Below are 25,558 nucleotides of genomic sequence, written 5' to 3' on the forward strand. Positions count from 1 at the left end.
TGAGTCGACTTGCCCAGGGAAGGCCTGCTGAGCGGTCCTGTCTGGCCGGCGGGGCTCGACCTGGTCCTCACCTCCGCAGGGCCCTGATCTCCAGCGGGAGGCATGGTTGGGGGAGGGAAGGGAGCATCATTCCTCGCTGCTTCTCCCCTTCCCGCTGCATCTGTGTCTCTTCGAGAGAGACTTTGGTTTGTTCCCTGGAGAGGGCCCAAAAACTCCCAAATTAGCAAACCTGGCAAGCCCACAGCTCAGAAAATAGTTCATCCTGATTCCATGTTTTTCAGGCTCACAGAAGCCTTTATTAATGAAGTCACAACACCAATATTTACCGTCTGTGGGGAGAGGCACAACATGGGGCATGGATGGGAGTGCCGCGGGGACTCCCGCCCCGCCCCCTGCAGGCCTGGCCCGGGAAGATGGGCAGGTTTCCTTGAGTCCTTTCCAGCCCTTTATGGGGATGACAGGGGTGCTCTGCTGTGATCGTCCTGCATCCCCTCCCCCACCAAGTGAGAGAGGAAGAGTTTACCCATTCCTCCACCCCTGGTAGGGCCAAAAAAAAAGCCTCCTCTTCTTACCTTCACCCTGTCTGCGCATACATGCTCCCCAGAGGTTATCCTGCCTGTCCGGGAGCGAGAGTTCACTGTGAGATTCAACTGGACTTACCCAGGTTAGGACTTTCAGGCTGTGAGGGAAGCATTTTCCTGGTTGATGTTTAGGAGGGAGGCATTGGGATGGAACACGGCCCTTAGGTTTCTGGCATTGACTGGACCCCCGAGAGACACTGACAGGCCCCAGCAATAGGACCTTCTGTGCTTAGATCGCTTCGTGTGCCTCAAGCAACAAAGCTTGGCCTTTGACATCTTTTCAACGACTTCAACATTGATCAACCCCTCAGGACATTTAAGGTACCAAGAATAGGCTAAGGAAAGGCACAGCACAGGCAAAACCCCTCGCTCACTGGGCGACAGGGATGACGTGGGTGAGACGGAAGCAGAGGAAACCAGGAGTGAAGGAGGAGAGGCCAAGGGCGGGAAAGAAGGGAGCAGAGTGGGGGGCTGAGCACGGGGCAGTGTGCTCCTATTTGGGCTTGAGGAAGAGAGCCCTAGGCACAGCACAGCTCCTTTGAAGTGGGCCTCATCCCTGACATCCACACAAATCTCATTATGCCCCCCACTCCTCCCCTCCCAACTCAAACCCCTGGGATCCATTTACATTGCTTCCCAAGGTAGAAGAAACCTTGGTTGTTGGCAAAGGTGGGCAGTCCTAGAGAACAGGTAGGGCAATGAGTCAGCTGGGCATGAGGTGCTGGGGGGCATGGGGTGCCGCAGGCAGGCTGCTCGTGGGTCTGCAGCTCAGCAGAGGTCAGCTGGTGGCATTGACCAGGAATCAAAGAGAAGTCCTGGAGGTGGGTGCGAAGGCCCAGGCAGATGGCACAGCAAGGGAGGCGGGTGGGGCACGGACTGACCCTGGGGTAGACAGAGGGGACAGGACAGGGATAAGGGTGGGGAGGACTCAGAAAGGCAGGAAGAGCCATCAGAGGCACTGGGATGAAGGCGGGGAGGGGTGGGGGAGCCTAGGAGGGAATGGCCTAAGATGGAGAGCAGTGAAGCCAGATGGGGGGCATTGAGTTGGGCCGGGGGTGGCAGTAACCATGGGTGGTGACAGTCTTCAATTCCCACCCAGTGGGGAGGCAGAAGTGGGGAGCAGGGGTGTGGATCACGTGCGAGATGGAGCAGTAGAGGCAGGTCTGGCCATGGTAAGGGCCAGAGGCACGGGATACAGGTTGCGAACAGAGGTTTTCTTAGGATGAAGGAAACCTTGCTGCGTGACAAGCAGGAAAGACAAGTGAACAAATTGGAGGCAGATGAACTAGAGATCGGTGGGCCCTGCCTCGAGCTCTTGCCCAGGCTGGAAGGCCCTAAGTTCCCAGGAACCAGTTGCAAGCTCAGCCTGAAGCCCTGTCTCTGAAGATTTCATCCACCCAGAGGGGCTTTGCAGGGGCAGGAGAGCATCCTGGTGGGGCAGGACTTGGGGCAGAGGTGGTCACCTCTGGGAAGGATGCCCCCTTTACCCAGCCGCATTTTTCCCTTGACTGGAGAAGTCACCAGAGCTCCATGCATGGAGAAGTATGGATGCTGTCTCCTCCTTGACCCACCTGGGCCTGATTCCCACCATTCATTAAGTTTGGGAAGACTTGAGCATAGCCTCCCTCAGAATACAGAGTGGTTCTTCCCTACGTCTAGCCTCAGTTTCTCTTGCTGTGGAGTTGGAGCTAGAGACCAGGGTCAAGCACCATCAAAAGAGAAGAGTCAGTGGATTGAGTCTCCAAGGCCCCGTCCAGATTCCCAGGCCCTGAACAAGCTTGCTCAGCCAGTTCCCCCTGTGGCTCTCAGAGCCAGAACCCACCACCCCAGGCTCACAGGCTCTGGGGTTGGAGCTGGATGCCCATGTCATTAAGAGAGAGACTTTTATTGTTCCCATAGGGAAGGGAGACACAAGGGGATCACTAAGAACTACAGCGGGTGCCTGCAAAATAAATTAAAACAGAAATGCGTCAAAACGAAAAGGAGATAAGAGAAATGGAGAGTGGCTGGGAGGCTGCACTGCCCAGGCGGGCAGGCTCTCCAAGGAGAAGGTCGAGCAGTCCTGGGCCTCAGCCAGCCCATATCTTGTCCCTCTGTCGGTGGTGGCCCCAGGCTCCGAGCCCTCCGGGGCCGTGACCTGAGGCCTCCACGCAGCCCGGCCGAGGAGTGGCCAGAGTCCTGCTGGGCCCACCGGTGGGGGGGGCCTGGCCAGCAGCGCGTGGCACTCTGCCCTGGTGGGATGCGGCTGCCCACCCTAGTCATTGGAGGTGACGTCGATGTCCTCCCCGTTGGCCTGCTTCGTGGCAATGCGCCACCGGTTGATGTGGTGGGAGCCCTTCTTCTTCTGCTCCGACTCGGGCCCTTCCTCCTCCAGCTTCTGCCGCTTGTACTTTGTCCTCCGGTTCTGGAACCACACCTTCACCTGGGCCGGGGAGGGAGGGGCACAGGTGAGAAACACCCAGCAAGCCCCCAGCAGCCACTCAGCCTTCAGGCTGGGCTGGGAGCTGGATGGGGAAACCGAGACCAGGGTTGTCTCCGCTGGCCGGTGCCACCTGATGGGTCTGGAGGTCTTCCCTTCCAGATGCAAATGAGGGGGGCCAGGGCACAGTGGGCCTGAGAGGGGCTGTATTGCTGTCCCCTCAACAGAGGGGCAGAAAAGGCAACGGCACCCGACTCCAGTACTCTTGCCTGGAAAATCCCATGGACGGAGAAGCCTGGTAGGCTACAGTCCATGGGGTCGCTAAGAGTCAGACATGACTGAGCAACTTCACTTTCACTTCTCACTTTCATGCATTGGAGAAGGAGATGGCATCCCACTCCAGTGTTCTTGCCTGGAGAATCCCAGGGACGGGGGAGCCTGGTGGGCTGCCGTCTCTAGGGTCGCACAGAGTCGGACACAACTGAAGCGACTTAGAAGCAGCAGCAGCAACAGAGGAGAGGGAGGGGGTCTTGGAGCTGCCGCGCATCCTGGTTCCTGCAGCCATCACATGGGTCTGGATGGTTAGGGTGAGCCCCACCCCAAAGTCAACCCTGTGCTCAGAGCAGCAGGAAGAGGCAGAGCAGACACAGCTACTTAACCCAGAGGCGCTGTTCCTGCCAAGGGCAGTGTCCAGGACAGCGGAGCACTCTGAGGCCCAGAGACCCCACTGCTCGAGGCGCCAGCCTCTCATACCGTCCAGGTCAGTCTGTCTCACAAGAGGAGCCTGTCTTAGTAACCTCAGGTAGAATCCTCCATCCCGCCTCAGAGGTGGAGCTGGATGGGTGGGGAGTCCTGGATCCTTGGGTGCCAGCTCCTCGGGGTAGTCTGAAATCCACCAATGGAGGCCTCATCCTCCTTACACATCGGGGTGTCTGCATCCCACCCAGTGCTCTGGACTTGCTGCCCCCACATCACCAGCCCCTGCAGCCCATCCAGATGTGGGAACAGGTCACACAAGGAATAGCTGGGAGAAATACCAGGGGACAGAAGTGAGCTCCTTCTTAAACACAGAGAGCCTCCCAGCTCATGTCAGGCAGTGAGAGCCCTGACAAGGGGAGGGGTCGGAGCCCAACAACTCTCCTGTGTGATGTGGAGGCAGGGCGGGCCCATGATGCTAAGCCCATCTCCTCTAGGAAGCCTCCCCAGACTCGGTCCCATCTCTCATCATCCATCCCTTCTCCCGCCTCCTCCAGCATTTGCTCAGTGCCCAGCACACGACAGCCCTTAACATCCTCTCCTGCATGATCTGGGAGGATCGTCCTGGTCCTTCACTAGCTTTATAGTTTTAGTTCTTGAGGAGTGTGGAGAAAACCTCACTTTGTCAACTCCTCCTGACTACACAGTCCTTTTCTTGGCCTTGCAGCACCAGGCCAGACCAGATCGCCCTCAGAGTTGGCGAGAGGGGTTGAGTGCTGATCATCTGCTGTGTTCCCTCCCCTCTCTGGATTTAAGTCCCTCATGCATAAGAGAGATGCTTTCTGGGGCCCTTTACAGCTTTAGGACACCTTCTGGGCTTTTGTTCACAGGATACCTGGGGAAGGTGGTGCCAAGGGGGCAGGGTTATGAGGCATGGAGGGTTTCCTGAAATAACAGCACATTTAAAAAGCAAGTGGTAAAGAATCCGCCTGCCAACGCAGGAGACATAAGAGACGCGGGTTCGATCCCTGGTTGGGAAAATCCGCTGGAGAAGGGCATGGCAACCCACTCCAGTATTCTTGCCGGGAGAATCCCATGGACAGAGGATCCTGGAGCACTACAGTTCATGGGGTCACACAGAATCGGATATGACTGAAGCAACTAAGACAGACGCAGACAATTGCGGTTGGAGTGACCCGTGGTGCCCATACAGGTGGTGAGCGGTAGGTCATGTGTGTGGGACAACCGTAAGCACCTCGCTGCAGCAACAGCAGTGACTACTAAAGGGAGAACCTTGAATCCTGGGGTAGGGGGGCAGCTAAAGGCGATCCTCAGAGACACTACACAGATCTGTCCCTGCTCCCTGAGAATGGGTGAAAAGCACAGGCCTTAGCCACAAAGCCCGGAGCGGCAGCCAAAGCTGGGTCGGCACGCAGGCCCAGGGGGCAGCTTCATGCTCAGGATGCCCCGCCTTCCCATCCTGCAGACACTGCCCCCTGTTCCCTCCGTGGAGCCTGCCCCTCCCAGGGCCTCCATGGCACCACTGGTCCTGCCTGTTGGTTTCTGAGCACCAGGGTGGGTGTGAGGGCAGCCAGCGCTCCGTGCTACACAGGACAGCCACATGGACAGGAAGAGATGACTGGCCTTGGTGGACGGAGTGAGGGGAGGCCTCCTTCCTTCAGTTCCAGGGCTGGATTCAACCCATTGCCTGCATGTCCCAGCTCAGATAGATGGAGAAGATGGCAGATGCTCCAGGGGCAGGGCTTCTGGATTCCGTGCCCACCTTTCCTCAGGCACAGGGCTGGCTGGGCCCTGGGTGGTTCTCGGCACAACCATTTGGCAGCCAGCCTGGCCCCTGCCCCCCACCCTGGAGCCCACTGTGACTCTGCCAGCCCGTAGGCGGGTGAGCTCGCCCAGCCTGTGCAAGGCGTGTGTGTGACTCAGGCCTGGATGCAGGGCTGGGGCGGTATTCCTGAGAGCCCCAGGGGCTGGCTGAGGGCTAAGCATGGCCAGCCTGGTGATGCACCATCTGGGGCAGCACCAGGAACACAGGGCCCTTTCTGCACCTTCTCCCTCCCCCATGCATTCCCAAGTCTCCTTCCAAAAGGAGACTCATCTCTAGTTGCATGGGCCTAGCCTGCCACCCTTGCCCAGCATCACTGGCCCAAAGAGTGAAAGCTTCAGTGGTGGAACTTGGGGCACAGAGTATGTTTTCACACCAGGGACAGCTTCCTGGCCAACCCAAATGAAAAGCAATTCTGAATATTTTCTCCATGAAAACTACTAGGGTCAAGGAGGCAGCTCTCTAGAAACGGGGACGAAAACTCTCTTCCCAGGCAGCCTGGCTATCTTCCGGAGAACAGCCTTGGGCTGAGTGTCCAGATGCTGTTTACCAAGACTGTAATAGCAAGGGGATGCTCATGACTTAGTGATATCAGTGAAAACGGCAGGATGCACAGTTTGGGCACAGTGTGATCACAGCCATGGAAAAACAAAGCCTATGCATAGAGGAAAAAAGACTAGAAGGAAATGTACCCAAAGTATGGGGGACCTGTCTTCTTTCCACACTTCCGACTTTTCTTTAATGCTTACTTGTAACAATTAATAGTAATTTTTTATTTGCCAAAGAAAAGGAACTGGGCCCAAGTGTGGGAAGAGTTAAGAATGACACCCCATGAACTTTCCAGTCCAGCCAGGCAAATCTGGGGTCATCCCAGAACTCCTTCCCTAGAGGACAGAAGACCTAGAAAGGAGCCAGGTCACATAACGTGGCTACCAGCTCAGTGGCAGAGGGCCTTGGGAGGCTGCCTGCCCCCAACACTGGCATGCTACTCACCTTTCTTTAAGCCCAAGGCACACTTGGCTTTCTGACCGGGGAAGCCCTCACACACCTCTGAACCCTCTGGGTTTGGAGAGAGGTTCCTTGTGGCCTTCTAAGTCCCTACCATACTCAATGTCTCTCAGTCTTTCTGATAAGCAAGATCCTTCCAAGAGTCTCCACTTCTGCCCAAGTTACACCACCGGGACCACTCTTAACTTAGCCTTTGAAACTCTGTTCCCTGTCCCCGGACGTGGCCCGTTGCCTGTCTGTACTTCCTTAGTGCTTTTCTCTGTCTCCGTGACAGTGACTCCAGCAACGTGTTAATTTATTTGCTCAAACCTCTGTCTCCTCATCAGACAGTATGGGAACCTGGAGAACAAAAGTGGTGTGTTAGCTGGCTTTGGAGGCCCAGTGGGCATGTTCCAGGTATACTCAGCTGGCAGGGCAGAGGTGAAGTGACTGAGCCCTATGCTCTAGGAAAGAGGCACTGGTGCCCACCTGGAAAACAGGGGAAAATCAATGGTAGAGGGATTGGACTCTTAACTGGAAAAGGGGTTTGGAAATTTACTAGAGAGATGGGATCCTTTCTTGGCTTACTTCAGTGGCCACTTCTATAAGAGGGTCAATTCCTAATTCTTTCAGCTGTGGACTGAATTAACCACTTCTAGGGGGAAGGTGGAGAGGAAGATCCATTGTTGAGGGGACAAGGGTCAGCTTGAATTAGGCTGACTGACTGATTCAGGTGAAACCGGTATGGATAAATGAATGAATGAAGGTACCAAAGCACTAGTGGACTGATCACTGGATACACCAATGAATGAAGATGTACGCGAGTGAATGGACAGATGAACTTACAAATAAGCAAACTATAGCTCCAGCCAATGTTTCAGACTACCTTTGAATGAACCAGGTCTGGATCCCTTCTTTTCCTCCACTACCCAGTCTTAGCCCATCCTATCTGGGCCCCTGCACACTTTCAGGTGAATACCTATCCTCTCCTCAAAGAGTTAAAAATCCTCTATCAGGGGCATTTGAGTCTTGTAACTCTGATACAAGAGGTTTCTCCTTATGTCCTACTGTTATCTCCTCTGTTTTAATTTAAGCCCGTGTCCTTCTATTCTGTCTCCCTCAGACACAGAGACACACCACTCTTTCTAGTCTGTCATCTTCAGACTAGACAGACGCTGGGAGGCATTAATCAAGCCACTCCTCAGCGCGCCTCCCTGCCCTCTCCACTGGGGATCCGCTTCCTAACATTTGACCACGTGAACTGCTCCCACTCTCAAGGTCAAGCCCAATGCCATGCTAAGCTCACCCCTCACTCCCCCAAACTGACGTTGCCTCTGGCTCCTCATCAACCAGAGTCCTAACTCTTCCTAAGCTTTCTGGTTTCCTCCTCTCTCAGTCTACCCTGGATGCCTTCACTCTCAGGGAGACATCACAAGATTCGCCTATCTTCTCAGGACCACACCCCTCAGAGAACCACTCCAGCCTCCCTTATCTCTCCTGTCCTCTCCTGCCTCCCACTGGACTCCTGGACCTTCAGAGGTGCAGAAGTTCTTGGAGAAGAGCCAAGACTTAGGGAAGGGATGAATCTATCTCAGAACACACGGTGAGCCAGTAACCTTTCCTAAAAATTCAAGTTCCTTGGATATCTCCCTTTTATCCTTCCCCCAAAGGGAGATATCCCAGGCGAGAAGTCTCCTTACCATGCCCTTCCGGGGAAAACCCATAAGCAGGTGACCACAAACTTCTGCGTCCTAAGATCGCCCCCACCCATGCTCTTGGGCCGTAAGAAGGCAGCCACACTCGATAGCTCCCACACCATCTTAATCCCAAACCCTCCCCCTTTCTTCCCACCAGTCTAGACGGCCCTCCTGTCTCCATGGCTGTGGTCTTCCAGGAGCCTTCCTCCCATGTAATCTCCCCTGACCTCCTCAGTCCACAGCTGTGGCTTCAATAGGACTCCAGTCACTCACCCCTTGCATGCCCTACCACTGTCTGAGGAATCTCCAAGGCCAAGAGACCACATTTCTGCATCCCTTTCCCTCACAATTCAGCTAAACTCAGCCAGGGTAGGTCAAGAAACACCTCCTGAACTGTCTGGAGTTGGAGGAGCAGCTAGAAATACTGACAAATCCATCAGCTGGAGCAACCAAATGCTTTCTCTCCCTCACCCTTAAAACTAATGTGCTCCCCCCGACCATGCACAGAAGCTCACAGAGGTGCTCCATGCCATGCGTACCTATGATAGCACCTGACCTTTGGGCACTGATCACACTCAGCCCACATGTCCTCCACATTACGGGCACACATATGTTCATGCATGTGTGCTAAGTTGCTTCAGTCGTGTCCAACTCTTTGCAATCCTATGGACTGTGGTGCTCCAGGCTCCTCTGTCCATGGAATTCTCTAGGGAAGAATACTGGATTGGGGAAATCAACTAGGCAGAGCTCCCCAAGCAAGCAAATGGGATTTTAGTATTTGTCTCCCTGCTAACTGACTGTGTGACCCTGGGCCAGTTACTTCATGCCATGCCCTCCTCTAGGGGATCTTCTTGACTCAGGGATCAAACCCATGTTTCCTGCATTGAAGGTGGATTCTTTACTGCTGAGCCACGAGAGAAGCCTCACACATATGTTACATATGCTCATTACACACACACACACATGTTCACTCAAACTCGAGGGTCTGATCTAACCCAGGCCCAAGTCTGCCCCACCGGCTACCAGGATTGAATCTTAGATGGCCTTCACCCTGGTCAGACTGCTGGGCTGTGCTACAGCAGAGAGGAGCAAAGAGCTAGAAGGAAGAACTAGCCCTTGCCCAGGGCCCCTCCTTCCTCCTCCTGGATTAACCCGCGCCATTAATTCCACTCTCAACCAATTTAAAGCCCTAGCCCAACTAAAAAGCTCAGGTTGCCTACCCAGAGCATCCCATGCTAGAGCTTTGGGCATACAGATACCCCTGAACTCTGAACCCATACACCGATCTGCTTAACCCTCCCTGAAGTTTTATCCATGAATTGGTCAATAAAACTCCATCACCTATGACTGATCAACAATCAGCTATGATAGTGCAAGGGAATCACAGAAGCAGAGGGACAGAAAGGGAGCAGTCATGCCAAAGAGTAAGGGGAAGACTGATAAAATTAGCATATGGATAAGTACACAAGTCAAGAGAAAACTGCCCACTCATTCAGTACATGTTTATGGAACATCTACTCCTCGCTGGTCACTGAACTGGCCCTGGAGCACAGCAAGAAAAAGGAAGGCTTGCCCTCTGTGTCCCAGAGCTGAGATGCTCAGGCCTATTGTTCATTAGGATCACCCAGAGAGCTACTTTATAAACTTCCCTGGGTTTCACCCTGGAACTCCTAAGAGAACCTCCTGAGCAGGCTCTAGGAATCCGTATTTTAAGATTTCTTTGAGAGATGGATGCAACCAGTGTATATATAGTCTGACAGGTGGCATGGCAGGTTATTAAACAATAGCAAAATCCTACATATATTGTGATATGCAGGAGATATGCTGTGAGTCCTGAGAACCTGGAAGACAGATTATACAGAAATACAGAGAAATAGAATATAGATAAGCCAGATGCTCAGGGCTAGAAAGAACCCTGGAGTTCATTTTATTCAACCTTACAGATCAGGAACTGAGGCCCAGAATAAAAGACAAAGCAAGAGTTGATGAGATGATAACCATTATAGACATATGCATATACTGTCAGCTGCTAAAGATCTATAGAGATGGAAGTTTGACATGGATGGTAGATATATAGAAGGTAAAATAGAGTAGATGATAAAGAGATAACCAACAGTTGGGTAAATAGGAATTATTGTTCACAGGAAAGATAGAATTAATAATAAATAGGAAATATAAATTAACCAGCTTTGTGGAGGTAATTTAATGAGAGTAGACAGAAGTATATGGCTAGATATAAAATAGCTATCTGTGAGGGACAGAACAGAGAGCTCTGAGAGACAAATATAGATATTGACAGTAGAAATAGATGGCAGGGGGCTGATGGGAATGACTGAAGCTTGACAAATAGCTGATAGCTAGATTTGACAGGTAAGCTTGCCTGGCAAATACAGCGAGATGGATAGATAATTAGTTAATTATATAGCCTAGGTCCAAATGATAGTTACAAAAGGGACAGAAAGCAGCTCTGCTGATGAAAGAGACTGAACTAAGAATCAGTAATTCCAGGTGGAGACCTTATTATAACAATAATTTGACATATTACTTTCAGCAAAGGGGAGAGAAGTACTGGGGATGCTAATGAATATTATTTGAGTTCAAGTTAGGTATCTTTGATCCTTAAACCTATTTTATGAACGATGAAACCAGAACTCAGAGAAGTTGAGTAACTGGCCCAAGGTCACACAGTTAGCAGGGAGGCAAATACTGAAATCCCATTTGCCTGCTTGGGGAGCTCTGCCTAGCTCATTTCTCCATCTTAAAGGCCTCACCTGGAAAGACAGGATTCTAACAAGGAGGTTTCTCAGGCTCAAATATCCCACAATTCTATTATTTTGTTTGTTTCATATGCTTAAACCAGCTCATTTATCGATGCAACAAGATTAGCCATGAGTTTTGATAGTTAACAAAGCTGGATCCATTTTATTTTCTATCTGGTTTTCTTTTAAATATACGTTTAAGCACCTTCTAATAAAAATGAGAGGAAACAAGCATTAGGTTTACTAACTGGCATTGTTAGGCCCAAATATTGACAGGCAGATAAGTTCAGTTGAAAGAAGGTCAATTAAAAATGCTCTCACTGAACTAAAAAAATGGAGGTTTAAAAACAATGACATTATTTCAACAAGTGTTAATCTGTGGGTGGTGGACATAAATGGTTTTGTTTTCTTACACTTCTGCAATTAAATTTAATAACTAATAAATTTAAATGAAGGTACTATAAATACCATTCTTAAATGACACCTTGTTTTAAACAAAAATTTTAAAACGTTTGCGAAGAGGGAAAAGTGGGTGTTATTTTATTAACTTGTTTTTTAAAAATACCTTTAAAAAAAAAAACGTTTTTAAAATTTAAGTCCGTTTTTTTGTGAGCTTGATCTCTGCAGTTAGAACAGACAGGCTAGCAAATCTGAAAAAGCCCGGGTCGTGCCGCAGAGACGGGAGCAATGCATTGATGAAACAGGGCATGAGACAGGTAGGACATAGATACCCACATGCGTCGTGAGCGGGAAAGAGTGAGGTCGGGGCCGGGGACGAAGTTGGGTTTGGATTCCCACATGAAGCCTTCTATCTAGCCTCGCTACCCAGAAGACCCCAGGCTGCACACACACACCCCAACCCCGCCCCCAGCCCGGCACCATCTCTCTGTCGGGACCCGGGTGGAGGATGGTGGTGTGAGAGGAGAGCAGAAAAAGGAGCAGAAGATGAAATGCCGGCGGCGGGCGAGAGCTGCTGGGCCGCCAGCCGACCTCTCTCTTTGCGAGTATGGAAGCTGTCGGGGACGCGAGGGAGTTAAGGTCTCCCAAAGCCTACCTAGTTACAGAAATTCGCCTCCAGGGCAGCAACCAGCCACCCCAGCGCGCTTGACTCCGGGCGGACCGAGAGCTTTAGCGGTGCTTCCAGACAACATTTATTTATGCCAAAGTCTTTACTTACAATAAGGCCAAATCTGCCTCCCTATACTTCCCTTCTAGTTCTTTAATTCTTTAAAATCAATTACAAAAACACTACGTGGTGATTGTAATTTCATCCAGTTCAAATTCCTTCAATGCCACCGCAGTTTATTCCCTCCCCAACTCAACAGCCCTTCAAGTGATGAAAACAGGCCCTGAATACCAGAATCTACTTTCCCACCGTTTCCAGGTCCCGCCGACGCCCGCACACACACACCGCCGTTTCAGCGCAGTGCCAGTCCGCCTGAGCAGAGACCAGGGCCGGCCTCGGACCCCGGGCAAGGGCGCGCACTCCCGGCTAACCTTCTGCTCTTTATAGCCCGAGGACCCGTGGTCTTTCTCCCCACCGCGAGGCCTTCGCCCCCGTCGCCCCTGCATGGCAGCGGAGCCAGTACGGGACAGGCCTGGGCACCGCACACACCTCCGAGCGCCCCCAGAACAGTGGCGGGAGAAGGGCTGCAGTCACCGCAGGGCTGAGACGACACCAGAGGGCCCGGGCGGGCGCGGAGTGACCGCGGCGTGGGTGTTCCGCGCCCGGCCGGCACCCGAGGGCGCCCGCCGCCTCCTGACAGCTGGCACCTCCCGTGGGCTGTGTGAGCCGGGTCGGAATAAGGTTTGATCCCAGCCTCCGGGTAGGTTCTTAGTACTTAATAAAAGTCCTGTTGCCCCTTCGAGGCTGTACGCAGTCGGAGGGAAGGCAGTCATGGCGGGGGCGCCTCAGGGGTGGCGGGAGGAGCCGGGGCCGGCTGGGGGGCGAGGCCGGCCTCTCCGGCACCCGCCCGGCCCACCTCCACCTGGCCCACGGGCGCAGCGCGGACCATTCATTACCTGCGTCTCGGAGAGGCTGAGGCTGCCGGCCAGCTGCTTCCGCTCGGCGCCCACCACGTAGTGGTTCTTCTCGAAGGCACGCTCCAGTCGCAGCAGCTGCGAGGGCGAGAAGGCCGTGCGGATCCGCTTGGGCTTGCGCGCGAAGGGGCCGTGCAGAAGCAGCCCGTCCTGGGGCACGTCGCTCGCTGTGGCCGCGTCGCCGACGGCAGATACAGACAGAGAGAAGGGCACCGTGAGCTGCGGCCCGGCAGCCCGCGAAGCCGGCCAAGCTTGGCCCTCGCGCCTCGCTCGCACACGCTCCGGAGCGCTCCGCTGCACTCTCCAACCCTTGACACACGCACACCCACGTCTAGGCTTTCCCCTTTGCCGCCCTTTCTTTAAGTCCACTCCTCTCCCCGAAACCTCCTCCTGGCTGAGAGCTATCGGGTCAGGGGACGCCCTGAATCAGCGGGGCGGATCACTGTTGGGCCAAGAGGCGGGCCGGGGTCTGGAGAGGCACCGACACAGTGCCTGAGCAGCCTAAGACACCAAGGGAAGCTCTCTTTGTCTGGTATGCCCAGTCGTGTCTCCCTCAAAGTGGACCAGGGGTAGAGACAGGGTTGGGTGTCAGGAAAGTGGCAAGGGGCACAACCTGGCTGTCAGATGTCCCCGTACCAAACGCAGATTCAAGAACTGAGGGTATCTTAGGAACTCTCCCTTCACACCTGCTTAAATCAGCCTTGCAACTAAATGCTCAGGCTACTAGCCCATAGAAAATTCCTGCCAACAAGCGGAGGCTCTGCCTTGCAAGTGGTAAAAATAGGCCAGGGGCCAGGTCAAAATCCAGACAGCATCTGGAGGTCTCCAGTTAGGTTACTTCTTCCCAATATCCCACCTCTCTCCCCCCAGGTCATCAGATAAAATCCTCTTCCTGCAGACTTACTGCTCTCTGGTGGAAAAAGACCTTGCTTCATCCCTGAATAATCTTGTGCTGAAGAGATGTGTATAAATAACTAGATGTCATCTTTCTCCCTAATAGATATAGATATATTGGTTTCTGCATGGGCGTATGAAAATATATGCTCCAGCCTCCCTACTGTCTTTTTCTCCTAGAATGTAACAGTCCCTTGGCAAATGTTGGCCATCATGGGGACTCAGCTGCTACATGCAGGACGAGGGCTGACATTGGGCTGAATAGGGCTGAGGTAGTAGGGTCAGGAACTACAAAAGCTGGAACAAGCTTCCATCCACAGCCCCAGTCTCAAGGAATCCCCCCACTAGGCCCTCACACAACCTCTGCCTTGGTTGCACATGCCAACAAGACTGGAAACAGGCCCTGACACCATCCATGGATTCCCATGCAGTGACACATACTAGTACCCTAACCCACCAAGAATGCAGAGCACTGCATGAAATGTTTTGACAGTTAGCAGTTGAGATTGACTGATCCAATTAATTTCTTCAGAAATGGCCACTGGTTTGACTCAATTTGATTTGTTGTTTTGTTCTTAAGACAATTGTTTGGATAATTCAGTTGAGCTCTCCCATCTCTGGAAATATCTCTGTAAGTGAGGCAAGGGCACATAATTGAGATGCTGTTGCTACAGCTCTCCAGGTAACTGTTCATGTCCCTCTGCTGGTGGAAACTGCCTGACCTGATTTTCTCCAAGTCTATGGGCTTTGGACATCTACATAGGAAAACTTGATTGCTGGGGTTTTCTGGGGAACAGCGTTGCCTAGGAATGAGTGGCTAATGCCTGGGTGGGTGGGGGGAGACAGAGTCCCCTGAGAGGGAGAAGCTACTAACTTCCAGTTGCCTTATCCATTCCAAGTGACTGGATCTATGCTGCTACAAAAGTGAGTGGGATCACATCACAGGAAGATGGAGGGGTGGGAACATCCTGCCCACTGGGTCCTTCAAGGTGGGGGCAGAGTCTCAGGCCTGACAGAAGGAAAAGTTTAGCTTGTGGTGATGGAGGGGACAGATGATTAGGGGAGGTGGTCTGGCAGAGAGGGGTAGGAGGGAGAGAAAGGAGGAGAAGGAACCAGGTGCGGAAAAGGATTACAGCCTCAAGTGGGAGCCAGTGTGATGAGGCCAGAGAAAGGTAGGAGAGGTGGGTGGGAAGCAAACACTCCTTGTTGATGTTAAAATAAATTGCTTCAAAAAACAATAGCATTCTGAGCTCAAGTCAAACACCAACAGTGGTTTTCTCTGGACAAATGAGCTGGAGAGGGACAGAAAGCCTAGCACACCCCTGTGATCACAGGCTTTGGCCTCAGCAACTTGACGGGGCCCAGGCTGGTCAGAAATGATGTGGCAGTGTGGAGACACCCTCGATTTGTGAGTGAATGGGATGCAGAAGTGTGAAGGGTAGTGTGGGGCTGAAAAAGCAGGACTGCAGCCTGCCTAGTGTGTGATTTGATGGGTGTTTTATAATTCTGTGCTGTGTGTTGGTCACTTGTGCGGTAGAGTTCTCTGTGTTTGTCTTTATAAACCCAAAGTGGAGGATGGAAACAACAAGCTTCTCTGTCCTGACATACACAGGACCATTTGGCTCAACGCTGGCTATTTTAGGGGAAAGATAGACTGCTTGGGGTCTTCTTCAGATGGGGAGAGAATAGCCATTGTAAGTTCACTGTAATCCCCCGAAGGGGCGGGGAGCATGTGTTCTGTAATCTGTGTGTGCATGTGCAGAAACACAGAAGTCCTGACCCAACCAAGAGGAAGCAGAGACCAGGAAAAACTACTCAAGAGGCTGAGTACTGATGAAAGATATGATTTCAAAAGAAGCAAGAGCTTTTTCCTGTAAGGAAGAGTATGTTTAGTACAAAATTAACCATCCTGAGAAATTGATTAATAGTTTCATGTTTCTATAAGAACCAGGGTGGTGCCTATGAGCCTGGGCCACTCTCACTCTGATCTATGGAGAAGGGACCTCAACCGTCCCTACCATGGCTTCAGTTTGCCTTAACTGGACCACAAGGGCAGAACACGCTCTCGGACTGGGGTTGCAGTGTGGCCTGTTTAGAGACAGTCTGTGAGAGTAGGCTGTCAGTTTCAGGCAAGGACACGTGGGAAAGTGGAAAGGGGCTGGCTGAGTCTTCCCTGTAGCTAGTAACTGAACCCCACTCTGCCCCGTTTTCCTCCAGCCTCTCTCTTTAAGGCAATGGCTGGGAACTAGCAATCGACGTTCCCAGGACTGAGGTGGCAGGAACTGGGAACTAGGGATTCGAAGGCCTGGGGCCCAAGCTGCAGTGCCTCCTGGAGATGTTATGGCAAGCTGGGGGCTCTGGGCCGGATGGCGAGGCGGAGAGGCCTGGGGCTACGAGAAGGAGAAGCCCGCTCGGGAACGGAGATAACCTATTCCCCCCTCCTCCTGCCGGAACAAAGGCTCTCTTTGAAGCACCGGCCCATTACCACCACCAGTCCCGAGGGCCTAATCTCCCACGGCCCCCTCCCGCCTCAGCTTCCCGGCCTGGAAAGTTCCTGCTGTCCGAGGGAAATAGCACCGAAGTGCGGCTAACTCGCTGTCTCCTCCAGCCCCTCCTCTTCAGGCCTCGAAAGCCGCCTCCGGCTTCGGGGTCCCGCCGCCTGGTCCCGACCATTCCGTGCTGACTTTTCTTCTCCCAGCGCCTTACTCAGCGGAGAAGCCCTACCCTGCGCGCCGGGACCGCACTGTTGGAGAGCGCTGCGCACAGAACGCAGACGTCTTCCTTTTCGTTCGTGTAGGGTTTTGCTTCTTGCATTAAAACGGGGCTGAAATGAGCATCGCAGAGACCCGGTTCTCTAGAAAACGCGGCGCCGGAGGGCCTGAAATGACTCGGCTCATATCCCCGAGGGCCCCCGAAGACGCAAGGACGCTGGGGCCGCAAGGCGTCTGCCCCGACGCTGACCAGCCCTGAAGCCAAAACCTCTCAGAATTAAAAAAGTCATTCCGTGCCCAACGGATTCTCGTGTTCAAAAATGAGACCACATTTGGCTCCATCTCCGCGTCCAGACACAGTTCTTGGGAGAAAAATGCAACCGTTTTTGCAACTAGACAACGTGCCCGCCGGGGCTGAAGGCTCAGGGAGCGGCGGCAATTTCCGAGAGGATTTTGCCGAGGATTTATTCAGCCTCGCCTGACTGGGGATGCTCAGAGCCGGAGCTGGATCTCTTACAAGGCGTTCCCGACCTTTGGTGCCACGGCCCTCGAACCCTAAAAGCCGGTGTCGGCGAGGTCAATGGAGGGAAAGGAAGCGCAGAGGGCATGGGGCGCCCGGTCTAAAGCCGAGGGCGTTGCCGGGGAGGCCATATCCGAGTGAGCAGAGACTACAGGGGTCAGGACCGGTTCTGCCCTCTTCTTCGAGCTCCTGTCCCTCCTCTGGCCTGCTAACCTCCGGTCCCTCCGCCGCCCCAGCCCGAGGGTTTACAAACAGCCGCGACTTTCAAATTGGCCTGCAGTCGCCAAGTTTTAGAGACCGGGGACCCAGCCCATGGAGGACCGAGGTGGTTTGCTCAATTTAAAATAATACTTAATTTTATCAGTAAACATTGATTTTAATTGACAGACTTCTTTCCCATAGCGGCTGACACCATAGGCATTTTTTGTTGTTGTTCCGGATGATTTGGGCAAATCTTTGAAATCCCCAGAGCAGACAAGACTTCCCACAAAAATTCTTGCTCAAACAATTACATTACCCTATTTTGTGGGATTTGCTGGGTCAGTATCTATTAGCCAGATGGGACTCAGAAAATTGACAAATTGGGGTGGGGAAAGCGGCTTTCCATGATACAGTTAAGCATCTGTAGCCAAAGTTTCAAGAGGTCATTTTCTTCTGTTATCTAGATAATTGTACTAAATACCCAATTTATTTTGACTGTGTAGATCCAGTTTACCACCAGATCAGCCAAAGCTCTAATCACGTCCTTTTCACTTGTTTTGCTAAGAGCCAGTTTACCTATCTCTGAGTCAGGAAACCTAAGGCTGAGGTCTGGTCTACACTAACAAAACTGAAAACTAAACCAATTACTGCACAAATTAAAACCACTCCAAAAAAAGTGAGGGGGGGGGGGCGCAAGAAGAAAGAAAAGAAAAAACCAATAAATACAAAGAAGAAAACGAACTCCAACTAATGGAACTCTTTGCTTGGAGCAAGTCAGACTACTGAAATCTGTGTGTGTGTGTGTGTGTGTGAGAGAGAGAGAGAGAAAGAGAGAAGTGGGGGATCTTCCTTACCAATCCCATTGCCCAGTGCAGACTAGGGGGCTCAGACTGCCTACGACCTTAAAAGCCCTCTGCCCCCGCCCCCTGCCTGGGAGGACTTCAGTCGGTACCCTAGCAGCCTGTCGGTTTCCGGAGTCCTCGAGCGTCGCGGGAAGCCGGTTTGCTTTGGCAAACCTTCCCACCCTGGGTCCGAGAGGCACGTGAGACTTGGAGAAGTCGGGCCGAGGTTGCTGAGAAACATCCCCAAACAGAGGAGCACTGAACACTGAACATTAACTCTCCAGTTTTCCCTCCCCTCTGCCCCTTCTTCCCACAGAATCGGGGCAAGCAGGCGGACTTTCCCCTGTCTCCTTGCGCCAGCGAAGGCGGATCCCTGGGAGTTGGTGGTGGAAGTGCGAACGTAGTATGGTCCCAGGTCCACCTGGGTCGGAGGGAGGGCGGCCGACGCTGAGTTCTCTGGGATGGGACTGGCTCAGCCTGGACACATTAAGGCAGGCCGCAGGGAGGACCAGGAGAGGCTCCAAGGATGCGCCCGGGCTTGGCGTCCGGACCGGCATCATTCCTGGAAAAGCCTGGAGGTCCCAACCTGGTTCTTTGGGAGGGAACCCAACGCGGCAGAAGAGCGAATGGATCTGGCGCGGCTCTTCCCTGCTCAGGAATCGGCCTCTGTGGACCTGCAACCTTTTCTGACACAACTTCTGAATGGCCCCGGACTCCCCCGAGCCTTCCCCGCGCCGCCGCAGCGCGGGCGCCGGCCCGCCGCCGAGGCGGGCACAACGTGGGCACTCACCCTGAAAACGGTGGCCGAAGAAGCGGTTCCGCAGCACCCAGGGATAGAAGTGCAGAGGGTCCCGGTGCTGGGCGCCGAAGAAGGAATGCGGGGGCTGCAGCGGGGAGGCGCCCAGCTGGTGCGCCGGGTGCACGGTCAGCGCGTGGTGGTTCATGGCCTCGGGGAATACGAGCTCGGGACCACCGTAGAGCGAGCGGCCGGCGCCCGCGGCGGCGGGGAAGCCGCTCACGAAGGCCGCTTCGGCTGCGCTGGGGTGAGGATAATTGAGCGCCGTGGGCCGGAGCGGCTCCTCCGAGGCGGCCGCCGCCAGGGGATGGGAGCCTGCGCCGCCGCCGCCAGTGCCCCCTCCAGTGCCGCCGTCCTTGGCCACCAAAGACTCGATGGTAAAGCCGCGCTTGGCTGTGGGCTGGAACATGGTCGCGGCCGCCAGAGCCGAGCGAGGCACCCGGGCTCTGGGGAGCGCTCCGCGTCCTGGCGCCGCCGCCGTGCGGGGTGTGCACCCAGCCAGGCACATGCACACACACCAGCACCCTTCACCTCCCCCGCCCGCCCGCCCGCGCTCAGCCCCTGCCCACAAGCCAGGCGCGGAGCGGCGAGGGGCGTGCGAGCCAGCGAACGCGGAGTCGGGCCACGGCGCGAGGCTAGGCGCGCCGGCCTCTGCGGCCAAGCGGGCAGCTCCCGGCGCCGGCACCGGCGCGGGCTCCGAACGAAGCTACGAGCTGCTTCTACCGCCTGGGGACTGAGCCCGACCCCTTCCCTTCCGAGTCCAGCCAGGACCGACCCCCGCCCCCGGTCCTCCCAGCAATGTCCTGCCCGGCCTCGGCCACCGCGCTGCTAGGCGAGAGTTAGCGGGCACCTGCCCCGCGCTCGCCCATTGGCCGCCGCTCACCTGCCCCAAGGTGGGGGGCGGGGCGGGGCGGGGCGAGGGACCGCGGGAAGGGAAAGGAGCCAGCAGTCGGAGGCAAAAACCGGACTGGAGCTTGTGCCGGGCGAGCTAGGCCTCCTCCTGCTCTCCCGTCTTTTCGCATCTCTGCCCTTTAGCTGAGTCTGGCGGCAGCCGCAAGCGTCTCCACCCAGGCGGGAGCCGAAGGAGGTGTGTGAGGGGTCTGGGGCTTGGGAGAATCTCCAGCCCCACTCCCCAGTGTGTAAATCAGTTGAACCCTCTCCAGTTCGTCCCGGGATGTCGTTTCAGTTCTCAGATAACTTGAATTCGAGTGCAATGTGGGTGTTTGGGGTCCAACGAATAGATTTCTCCTGAGAACTTGCTCCCCTGGCCGCTAGGACCCTCGGGATCTTCCATCATCCGTCTCCTGGGACGCAGTCTGAAGCCGCGGCCTTGTTCCTGAGGTTTCTCGTTTTCTGGGTGGTAAGGGGGACAGCTTCGGAAAGCAGACACGCAGTTATTTTCAGAAGAGGCCAGGCCAGGGAGAGCGCTGGAGGAGCTGGCGGAGTGGTCACCCAGACGTCTCAAGCTGCAGTTCTCCGGGATTGGAAGCAGGACCTTGGCCCAGCTACGGGCATCGCGACCGGCCCGCAGGGCCATCTGCTTTCTTCGTCTTCTCTGATTGTGGAGCTCAGGTGCAGGCGGTCCAGGACAGGCCGGGGCCTTGAAGACACTGTCTTACGTTGGAGGTGGCCGAACAGTCCACAACCAACGCCTAAGACCCTCCAAGAAAACACACAGACCATCCGGGGAACGTAGCGGCCACCTGGCCTCCTCCGACCCTCACCTTCCACTCGCGAACGCGGAGCAGCGGACTACTCTACTCCAGCCAGTTTCCACTTCGTGCACTAATTCGTCGGGGATGAGAGGGCAGTTGGGAAGGAGAACAAATACTCAGCAAACTTTTCCACCGGGGCCTTCCAATATCCAGGCCTAAGAGGACACTAGGCGGTGATGGGGAGGCTGGGACCCGCACCCTGCCAGTGCACTGCGAGAAGCCGACCTGCTTCCTCGCTGCTGCCCGGCTTAGTCAGAGCGGCCTGGCCGCGGCCCGGGTGCGCGGATTCAGGCAGTGCGTCCCGGCGCCCAGAGGCCAGAAGGTCCTCGTGCCGCGAGGCTCTGCAAGGACTCCAGGCCAGGTCTTGAGAGTGGCCTGCCTAAACGCCCGCAGTCTCGGCCGGGGAGAGCGCTCCGGGCGCCCTTGTTGCCACAAAGCGGGTTAAAGTCTATTTTCCACTCGACTGGTCCGAAAAGCCCCCGCGCGCCGAAGCCGTTCCGGCCCCCATGGGAGAGGTGGGGAGGAGACGGCGAGGGGGTGGGGGGAGACTGCCGCACCCTGCAGCCGGTCGCGTCCAGAGCAGACCCGGGCGGAGCACCTCGGAGGCGCCCCAGAAACACCTGAGGAAGGACTCGTTACTGAATTCGTGGCGAGGGCTTGTGTCTCTTTTACTGGCCCCTCCAGATCTTTCTGGCTCACTGTGCTGGTCTCTCCGTTTCTGGCTCAGGCTGTCTGTCTCTTTCTCCCTTTCCTGCCTCTTTACCGCCCTCTCCCCCACCACCGCTTTCCCTCTGTTTCTTCCCCCTCTCCCTTTGCCTCATCCTCCGTTCCGGGTAAGGAGAAGCTCCCTGAGTGGGGATAAGGACCTAACCAGGCCATATCGCTGGGGTGGTGAGGGCGCGAAGCTGGGCAAAGACGTGGAACCGAGATTTTCGTTCTATGTGGAAGGAGACAACGTGAATTCTGCTGGAGCAAGGTCCCCGCAGGGAGCCAGGTTTAGCTGGATAAGCATCACCCGGGCCTGTTCTCTGAATGTGGCGAGGAGGGACTAAGTGCTTGGGCCTGTGACCGAGAAGACTGGAGCCGGATAGGGCTGAACTCAGCCCCAGGCTTTGTTCCCCTAGCCGGTGGTGAACCTCACCGGTCTAGCTGCAGGCCCCCACCTCTTACCTCACCGCAAGGCCGGACATTGACCCCTGAACTCACTAAATTGGGCAGGTAGAGGAGCTTGGAATCTACTGGGCCATTCTGGACATATCTACACTGGCCACAAGGACTTTCCTCATCTGGCTCTGGGTATACATCTCCCTATGTAAATCCATAGACTTTTATAGTAACAATTCCTTCCCTTGTTGTCGTGCTTTCCAAATACTTGGACATCAGTTGTCTGTCATTAACCCTGTTTACAGATGAAGAAACGGACTACACAGGACCAGTGACTGGAGTCCGGTCCTGGTCTGGGTTGAGGTGGGACAGTTCCGTGGGCCTGGCCTGGTTCAGGTTCTGCCCCCATTCTACCCCAACCCCAACTGCAGCTGGACTCTCAGAGGATCAGTGATGGGTTACCCAGTGCCTTGGGTGAAGGGGGTTCTACCTTCAGTTTCCCTCTCCTTAACCTCTCCCATTGTGCCTTTCTCTCACTTTCCTTTCCTGTAATTTCATAATTTCCTTCCTTCCCTTCCCTCCCTCGGCAGATATTTATCTCTTACCTGATTTCCTCTATTTCCGTTGCTCTTAGGGCCTCTTTCCCCTTTGTTGCCTCCCCTGCAGTAGGTTAAGAGAAGAATTTGTTACCTTCAGGAGCTCTCTAAGTCTCCCTCTGTGTTCTGGATCCAGCATCAATGCGCCCCACCACGCCCCAAGTTTTTCTTGTGCCAGATTCCCTGCTTGGTCCCTGCCAAGCTCCCACAGGTCTCCCATTGCTGACCATGTGCTTGCTCCCTCCCCTCACCAGTGGACAGAAGCCCACCTTACCCCCAACCTGTGGCCCCTCCCCCACCTCTGCTCCCCAGCCCTTCCCCTCCACTTCCCCGTCCTCCCTTTCAGGCTGCTGAGTTCTGCAGGAGTCCCCAGGTTGATCATGCCTCCCTCATGCTGGAGCACCTTATAGTCCCACGCATCTGCAGGCTGCTTGCCTTTCACTCTACACCAGCCTTCCCTGGGTTCTCATCTCCCCAAACCCAGCACTTCGCTTTATTCAGAGGAGAAGACCTGAACCATCTGTCCTAGTTCTAGCCCCACATCAACTTTTCTCCCCTCTCCATCTCTGGAATAGACTGGGCTCAAGTCCTGACTCATCCATTTACCAGTGGTGAGCCCTGGGGCCAACAATCTTGCCTCAGCTTGCACATCTGTGAAATGGCAAGCCTTTAGTGGGACCTCTGTGGGGATTAAATGAGATAAATTTGTGATGTCCAAGACCAATGTCTGACTCCAGAGAGGCACTCAGTGAATGTTGCGCTGTCTGCCTTTGCCTATGCAGGAAACCTGGGACTCATCCTCAAATCCTCATTCTTTCCCATCCTCCTTATCCTACCAGTCACCAGGTCTTGAGGTCAAGTACTTCTCAGATCTCTATCTTCTCCCTTTTTGCTTCTTTGCTGGCTGATTTCATTCTTCATAACTCAGTTCAACTTCTCCCAGAACCATCCCCTATCCCCCCCACCCACCTGTCACCACTCAGTCATAGCATTCCCCTGGAGAGTGGAGCTGTCTTTGGAGACATTGGTCCCAAACATCCCCAGTCATCTCCCTTTGACCTTCCGTCTTCCTCTTTCCTCTTCAGCCTCCTTCATCTTCATGTCTCCCTGCCTTCCTGTTTCCCTCACCCCGTTAACTTTTCTTCTTCACCACCAGCTAAGTCTTAAATAACTTTTTGTCCCTCTCCGGCTCCCTCATTTCCTTCTTGACTCTGCAAGCCTTTACAACCTGGCTTCCATCCCCATCATATTAGGAATAAGCCTTGTAAAAGCTCCAAAACTTTTATCACGGTGCTATTACAACAGTAATGTGTGCTTACAGAGACAATAATAAGCACAACAACCTCATCATGTTATTGTCAGATTGAATTAGTTATAATCCCCACCCAATGGGCTTGAAGCAGTACATGTAGTAAGCACTTGATAAATGTTAGCAATTATTTTATAGAGCTGTGTTTTCTAATACGGAAGCCATGTGGCTGTTGTGTGCTTGAAATGTGGATGGCTTCAACTGAGATATTTTGTAAATATAAAATACACACTAGATTTGGAAGGCTGAGTGTTAAAAATGTAAACAGTATTAATATTTTCTATGTTGATTACATGTTAAAATAATAATATTTGGGATATTTGGGGGTTAAATAAAATATATTATTTTTATCAATTTCTTTTTACTTTTTAAATGTAGCTACTAGAACATTTTAAAGTGCTTATGTGTCTCACATTCCTATTGGACAGAATTGCTGTAGAAAATGCAAGTAATCCAAAAAAGAGAGGAAGAGTAAATGGGTTTGGGGAAAGGGAAAACAGAGGTCTTGTAATTGTCAAGCCCTCCCACGCTGAAACAGCTTTATGGGATTCTTGCAGTATATCCTTCCAGTTCTTTCTGTCTCTAAGTGTCTCCCTTCAAAAGCAGGAATCATACTGTACACACTTTTGTAAACTGCTTCTTTGTAACCATCACAAGCATCTTTGTATCCATTAAATATTCTCTATTGTGGGACATTTATGCTGTTTACAAAGTTTCAGTATTTTAAACAAAATTTGAGCCAGTCTTACTATCAATACATGTACATGGGTATTACTTTTCTATATATTTCTAGAAGTATAATTTCCAGATGTATCTTGATGGTTTGGGGGAAGAAAATGGACAGAATAAACAAGATAAATTTGCTATCATTTAATAAGTTCTATATGAAGTGCCACGTGCTATGCTATGTCCATTGTACATTAATTTCCAGATATACAGTATTTTGATTCTTTTGAGCCACGTTGCTAATTTGGCCCTGGAAATGTTGTACCCATTTATTCTCCCATGAGAGAGTTTAAGGATTTCTCTTCATCCTCTGAAATACTAATCAGGACTCCTTCTTTCCAAACCCAAGTCTTTCTAGTTATAATTGTCAGTGGGCTCTTCAGCATTTGAAGAGCCCTTCAACTTCTATTCTTTTGGAAATTCTCTCTCCCCTTCATTTTCCTAACAAGTAATTGCCTAGATATGCAGCCTCTGGGAATAGCTCCTTCATGGACTTCCCTTTCTTTTCCTGTGTGTGTCCTTGAGACTTCCCTGTCTATTTCAACCTTCCAATCTATCCATCTATATACCATTATTTACTCCTGCAGCTTCAACCAATAACTGATACAGACTGCTTTATGGATTTGTAATACCAGCTCTTTATTTTTCCCCAGATCAAGTCATTAATTTTTCAGATATTTGTGAGATGCCTTCCCACAGGCTCCTGAGACACTCACAATACCCTCAAACTGAAATCAATTTGCCCACCAAATCTGTGCCCCTTCCTGGCTCAGCTTCCTCTGAAACAGCCCCATCTTTCTCCAAGACATGGAGCAGCTAGGAAGCATCTGTGATGTCTTCCTCTTGGCCAGCACCCTGCACAGCCAGGCTTTGCATCCATTCCTTTCTTTCCGTGCCCTCTGCCACTGGCATACTTCCCTCCTTGTTACCTATCCCCAGTGATCCTCCTACAGTAATAATTTGTGGTCTCTCCTCTCTATGATTCATATCATATGTGGCTGCCGGATTTCTACAACACAACTCTATCTCGGTAAGATGTTTTCACACAACTGTGGGACCCAGGGCAGCTTCTTTACCTCTCTGTGACTCAGTTTTTTCACCTGCAATCTGCAGATAATAATA

At 53.1% G+C, this 25,558-nt stretch overlaps 1 protein-coding gene across 1 annotated transcript; it reads right to left on the bottom strand.

Moving 5' to 3' along the window:
- Positions 1-2,447: 2,447 nt before the first annotated feature.
- Positions 2,448-24,034, bottom strand: EMX1 (empty spiracles homeobox 1). Its single transcript, XM_061431933.1, has 3 exons — positions 18,981-24,034; positions 13,005-13,189; positions 2,448-3,003 (listed from the first exon to the last, which is right to left on the bottom strand). The coding sequence occupies exons 1-3, from the start codon at positions 19,492-19,494 to the stop codon at positions 2,836-2,838; spliced, it is 867 nt and encodes a 288-aa protein (XP_061287917.1). The 5' UTR covers positions 19,495-24,034; the 3' UTR covers positions 2,448-2,835.
- Positions 24,035-25,558: the final 1,524 nt, after the last annotated feature.

This window comes from Bos javanicus, chromosome 11 (assembly GCF_032452875.1).
Source record: "Bos javanicus breed banteng chromosome 11, ARS-OSU_banteng_1.0, whole genome shotgun sequence".
Taxonomy (NCBI): Eukaryota; Metazoa; Chordata; class Mammalia; order Artiodactyla; family Bovidae; genus Bos; species Bos javanicus.

Coding starts and splice junctions, on each gene's coding strand:
- EMX1 (XM_061431933.1), bottom strand. CDS start 19,494: ATGTGCCTGGCTGGGTGCACACCCCGCACGGCGGCGGCGCCAGGACGC. Junction 13,190..18,980: donor CTTCGGCCACCGTTTTCAGG/GTGAGTGCCCAC, acceptor ACGCGGCCACAG/CGAGCGACGTGCCCCAGGAC. Junction 3,004..13,004: donor TCAGCCTCTCCGAGACGCAG/GTAATGAATGGT, acceptor TCCCCGGCCCAG/GTGAAGGTGTGGTTCCAGAA.